The 6000-nt window shown below is 47.6% G+C and overlaps 1 protein-coding gene across 3 annotated transcripts in view; it reads right to left on the bottom strand.

Moving 5' to 3' along the window:
• Positions 1-6000, bottom strand: part of rusc2 (RUN and SH3 domain containing 2) — a 35503-nt gene that overhangs the window by 1290 nt on the left and 28213 nt on the right. For 2 of the 3 annotated variants that reach the window (XM_080003321.1, XM_080003323.1), the window contains 8 exons: positions 5480-5650; positions 5314-5390; positions 4667-4841; positions 3879-3984; positions 3519-3565; positions 2142-3147; positions 1846-2001; positions 1-961 (listed from right to left, as the gene is read on the bottom strand). The exon at positions 1-961 is cut by the window's left edge and continues 1290 nt beyond it. In XM_080003321.1, coding sequence (XP_079859447.1) covers positions 754-961; positions 1846-2001; positions 2142-3147; positions 3519-3565; positions 3879-3984; positions 4667-4841; positions 5314-5390; positions 5480-5650 — 1946 coding nt within the window. In that variant the 3' untranslated portion in view covers positions 1-753. Of the gene's footprint in view, positions 962-1845; positions 2002-2141; positions 3148-3518; positions 3566-3878; positions 3985-4666; positions 4842-5313; positions 5391-5479; positions 5654-6000 lie in introns of all 3 variants that reach the window. The other variant, XM_080003322.1, reaches the window with a different exon arrangement.

Here is a 6000-nt window from a genome sequence, read left to right as displayed (position 1 = left end):
TATATATATCTATATTTATATAGATATATATAGATATTTATATATAGTTTTCTTCCCTCCTTAACTTTAAGTTTAAGGGTTAAAGACTCACGGGTGACTCCCTCAATGCATTCCTGAAAAATAAAATAAAGTCCTCCACATATTTTCAAAGCTATGTTGGGCTTTTCACTGGACATTCTTCTTAGTCTACAAGCACCGTTCCTAAGCAATAACTCACAGAATTAGTAAATAAACGCCCGGAACTCACCACGTGTGTAAGTCGCGTAAGCATGTACAGTATACTTCAATAGATTAAATGCACGTGTTTGCATGTCGAACTCAGGAGACTGGAACTCCACGTCTGTTCCAGAAGCTATGGGCTGCTCGTGATTCTGGATGAACCTTTGGAAGCTACGTGTGTGTGTGTGCGTGTGTGTGTGTGCGTGTGTGTGTGTGTGTGTGTGTGTGTTTGGGAGGGCGGGTGACGGCGTTTGGGGTTTAGGAAAAGGTGCATGCACACTCAGAGCAGGTGAGATTTGGTGTTGGTGTGGTCATGCTTCCCTAGCCGCGTGTCTGTACATCTCCTCCACGTCTTCGTCGCGGCGTCGTCTCCAGTGTTACGCTACTGCGCCCGGACGAGCCCCGAAGCCCCAGTCGGGTCCCACCCAAAAGAAAGAAGAAAAAAAACAAAACAAAACAAAAAAACCCCCCCAAAAAAAAAAACTGTTTTCATCGCCGTCCATCATTTACACGCCGGGGTCTCCTCTCCCCTCTTCAGCGCTGCGCGGTCTCCGGGGGGTCCCGGGGGTCCTCGCCGCCGTCCAGGGTGACGTAGATGATGGGGACCAGGCCCCGGAGGGAGCCCAGCGAGCAGAGCAGCCAGTCGGGGTCGGCCTTGCTCAGCACCCGCAGCACGTCGCCCTTGTGGAAGCTCAGCTGGCCAGGCTCGGTGGCGATGTGGTGGCACAGCGCCCGCACCTCGCTGCGAGAGAGAGAGAGCGGGAGAGAGAGGGAGAGAGAGAATTTTCGTTATTTCTGCATGTGGTCATTAGAATTACCATTCCATGTCACCATCAGAAAAACACAAAAAACATATTCATTCCTGGCGGGAAATTCTGTTTATTACAGTAGCGATATATGGATTAAGATAGATGGATATTTAGAAATATAGAAAGAGAGATAGATAAGATAGATAGAGAAACAGAAGCTATCAAATTGACTTTATTCCACCCAGTGAATTGACATGTACGGGGAATGTTTTCATTGTGATTAGTGGTGCGTTTCTACAGATGATTAGCATTAAAACAATATATTTAATAGTCCAAAAAAATATAATGATACAAAATAGAATAGAATGAAAAGGAGAGTAAAATAAAATAAAATAAGAATTTGACGAAAAATACAAACCAGAAATAGTCAAATATCATAAAATGTATTGCATGTACAAAGGCGATTCTATTCACAGGATAAGTTATTGGTACGGGTATAAATTACAATTAAAAAGATAGACAGACAGATAGACAGATATGTAGAGAAATAAAATAAAAATTTGACGAAAAATACAAACCAGAAATAGTCAAATATCATAAAATGTATTGCATGTACAAAAGGCGGTATGGGTATAAATTATAATTAAAAAGATAAACATAGACAGACAGACAGATAGCTAGATAAATACAGAAAAAAGCTAAATTTATATAGATATTTAGAAAGATAGATAAATATATATGACGAAACAAGGAATACCACTGCAGAAACAATCTGATATGTTCGTTGTCCGACATTAGTACAACTTTAGTTTCTGATGTCAGCAGTTGCTCCTCTTCCCAGAAAAAAATGGTTATTTTCGGAAGCAGATGCACTTACCATGACGACTGCTCCTTGGTGACCGTGGTTGGAGGCGGGGTTTGGCTCTGCACGGCTCGCAGCGGAGACTCCGCCTTCTTTCCTGTTCCTGCTCCTATGGTCTGGGCCACGAGGTCCAGGACGGACCTGTCCAGGCCGAGCCATCCTGATGGGGGCCTGGTGGAGAAAAACAAAAAAATATATATACAGTAAATGGAAATATCAATACAACTGGGAAGATCATTTGGGATTAGTATATGTAAAAATAAATGATACATATCCATTAAGGATCAGAGAGCTGTAAGAGACAGACTCACCTGCTCTTTTGGCTTCTCGCCCTTCGATCAGCGCCCTCTGTCCTGGACGGGGATCCCAAGCTGGACCCAAAGAGCCTCCCCCAGCGCAGACTCTGCCCCTGCGAGGGGCTCTCCTCCTGGGCCGCTGCCTGGGCCTGGACCCCCGGGTTCTCCGGAGCTCTGGTCTCCTTCTCCTGGCTGAGGACAGATTCCGGCGGACTGCCCATCCACGAGGGCCTTCCCCTGGACGCCGACGACTCCTTGCCGGAGGTGCTGCTGCTCCTCTTCCTCGCCTGCTCCACCCGTGCTTCCTGGCTCGACTCCGCCCCTTCCACTACGCCCTCCCTGGTGGGCGGCAGCTGGCCCGGTCGCCTCTCTGACGACTTCCTCCTCTTTTCGCTCTTGACGAACTTGGAGCCCTCGGCGGACTGGTCGATGTAGACCTGGGAGGACTGCATGAGCTGGTACCACCAGCCCGCCTGCCGGTCCGCCGGATCCCTCTCCCTCTCCCTGCTCCCGTCGCCCTCTCCTTGGCTCTCTCGCCCGACGCCTTTCATCCTCTGGCCGCTCATCCCTCTCTCCCTCCACAGATCAGCCAGCCCTCCGTCCGCCCCTTCCTTGCCGGCTCCCTCGTCTCTCTGCCTCGGCTCCCGCCTGCTTCCCGCCCCCTCCATCCTCGGCCACGTTCCCTCCCTCCTCAGCGTCGGCCTCTCCTTCTTCCAGTCTGCTCTGCTGGAGTCCATGCCCTCCCTCAGCGACTGGCTGACGGCGGTGCTCCAGCCCCTCATGAGCTGGAAGGTGGAGCGGGCCGTCTGGTCAGCGCCCTGCCCGGCGGAGCAGAGCTGCTCCTTGCGGCGGAGGTGCTCCTGGCCCTTCTGGAGGAGGTGTGGCTCGAACAGCAGGTCCAGGTCGAAGGGGAGCAGCGACAGCGGCTGCAGCAGCAGCAGCAGCTCCTCAAACAGAGGCTGACACACCCCCTGCGACAGGGGCAGGAAACCCCACGCGCTGTAGTGCGCCGATATGATATCTGAGCGGAAAAATTACAATAAATATTTATTTATTCAGGTAGTCTCGTTGAGATCCGGAGCTCATTTGCAAGAGAAAGAACACACGGCCAATAATAAAATTCAGTCAATGCAAACTCAACAAATTCATAAAGTGAGGTGTATCTTGATGGTTCAGGCATCATTTGATCTGGTGTCATATCTCATACTGTTGACCTCAATCCATGCAAACATGGAATATCAAAATGGAGATATGCAGATTTGTTGAAGTTGTTTATGACTTAAACTTTTTAACCTATGTAATAAAGTGTAATTGGTGTAATTAGTGTAATAGTCTGTTCTGAGTTATGAATCGAATGGCAGGATGGCAAACCGTCAGAGGTCAAGGTCTTACCTTCATGTGTGTAGAGGTGATTGAACCAGAACTCCAAGGATCTCAGGCTGAAAAGGAAAATGCAAAAACGCAAACCGTGAAACCGGGATACGATTCCGTGTAATCGCCGAATAAATAGGAAGCCAGAAGCTAAAGGATCTTTATCCTAACAGAGCCGTTTGAGCTATTTGAAAACCGGACACGAAAGCTTCCCCAAGACTCAAATGCGGCGACAAGCTGCGATGAGAAAACACCATTTAACCACACGACGGAGTTCAACCGCAGTTCTCAAATGGTCTTTTTCATGCTCTCGTGTCTAACCGGAGAAGGAGCCGGAGTGGGCCGACATGTCGGTCAGAGAGCCCGGGGGAAGAAACTCACTTGAGAAGTCCGAAGATGAAGGAGTTGAGTCTCATGCTGTGGCTGGTGAGCTCCGAGTACTGGCTCACCTTGGAGAACAGAGTGTGCAGGACGCGCGTGGACGGGCCTGGAGGGAAAAAAACCACAACACTTACGTTAAAAGCATGTTAACCGCGAGCGCCGCAGCTTTGTCCGGCGTGGTGAACCACGGATCACTGCTCCTCCTGTCCAGCTTTCCCTTTGTTTACTGATAGCAGAAATCGATAACTCCTATCACTAAGGGACTAGGCTGATTTCAGCTGCTCTTATTGAGGGCAAAGCCTGTTGAACCACTGCTGACACAAAGACCTACAGGATAAAAGTCTCTGCTATTTTACTGGTTATAATGCAAAGGGAGGTGATCACCACAGATATTTAGACCTTGAGCTACGAGGTGTGGTTACATTTAAAGGAAAAGAAAACCTTTTTTTTTTTTTTATTCATATCATTGGGAGTCGCCAACATATTCTACGTACGTCCATTGTACTAATACTACTACCATGTATTTCAGGGCAGTTGGTTGAAGCTGCTTTGTCAATACTGGATCAATTTAAGATATTCTGATGACAACCACTTGACTTGAATCCCACTGATGAAAAATCCAAGGTTAAGGTTAAAAACTACCGGAGTTTCCCTCCCTAAACGAAGACACACAGCGACCGTAGACAGTATTTTGCCAGGAGAGACGCACCAACTCTGACCCCCCCCCGAGCGACCGTTTTAGGGAGGGGATTCAAAACGCCCACATCTCCTCCGCCCTCCGCCCTCACCCAGCTGCGTGGAGGCCTCCGCTAGGCTCCAGGGCCGGCAGCGGCGCTGGCCGATGATCAGGTCCAGCACGTAGGCCCTCAGGCCGTCCTGCAGGATCTCGTGCAGGGCGGGGCACAGGTACTTCAGGATCAGGTGGCCCACGTTGGGACTCACCCAGCTGTTCCCCAGCTTGGCCTGGTGGAAGGTTCCAAGGTGGAGTTAGAGAACGACTTATAGCGAAACAGAAAATGTAACTTGATGTTATTATTATGATTATGATTATTATTATTATTATCATTTATTATTTCATTGTATATTTATGTTATGTTTTATGTATGTTAAATATAATCATTAATTTATAATTCTTCATTTATTTTATTATTGATATATAATACAATTATATAATATATTATATAATTAAATAAAATGATATGGTGTATAATAAAATAGTATTATTATTGAGATATCAATTATTATGTTTATTATTGATGTTATTAAAATAGGGTTGGGAGACAAAAAAGTAGAAGAAAGATTGAGACCTAAACCTAACTGGTATTCTTACTCTCCCCAAATTGCCGCTCCAGCATGAGTTAGAGAACATGAGTTAGGGAGTTAATAGATTTTTCATGAAAAACACAAATAAAACAAAAGATAACAATTGACCCACCTTGACGTCGGGATCTCTGCTGGTGCCAAAATGAGCCACGATCAGATCGACCGCCGTGTTCACGGCTTTCACCAGAGCTGAGGGCGGAGAGGAAGAACGTTTAGGTCAGACATGGTCAAAGACTATCAACAGGAAACCTCGCGCCGAGTCACCGCGCCGTACACACCTCTCTTCTGAGCCAGGTCGACGGAGATGTGGGAGTGCGAGGAGGGGGAGGAGAAGGAGGAAGAGGAGGCGTCGGGGGAGAGGCAGAACTCCTCCGGAGGCTTCTCCGTCAGAGAGAAGTAGTCTGGGAGGAGGTCACTGTAGCTCTGCTGCAGCCGGGACGACTGGCTTCCTGCTGGGATGCACACATACACACACATACGCGCGCACACACACACATACACACAATTACCAATGGTGATCATGGTAACACCGGGTCCTACGCGCAACTACATTTTTCTAAGGTGGATTACACACCATTCATTAAAGGTTGAATATATGTCAGTCACAGTCTCCCAGCAAATACTACTTCATCCGCTCTGCATCAGTCTCTCTGCACTATTAAGACCCCTAGTGGATGTGGGTTAACAGGAACCAGCAGGGCTTCACTCCAAAATGTTGTCATGAAAAGCTGGTAGCAGGACTGTTTAGGGTGTTTAGAAAAAAACCTCAGGTGCTCTTGGAAAATGCAGCAAGGAAGGG

Source organism: Zeus faber (assembly GCF_960531495.2).
Source record: "Zeus faber genome assembly, chromosome: 7".
Lineage (NCBI taxonomy): Eukaryota > Metazoa > Chordata > Actinopteri > Zeiformes > Zeidae > Zeus > Zeus faber.
The sequence above is the reverse complement of the archived record's forward strand: the minus strand, read 5'-3'. Positions and strand labels throughout refer to the sequence as shown.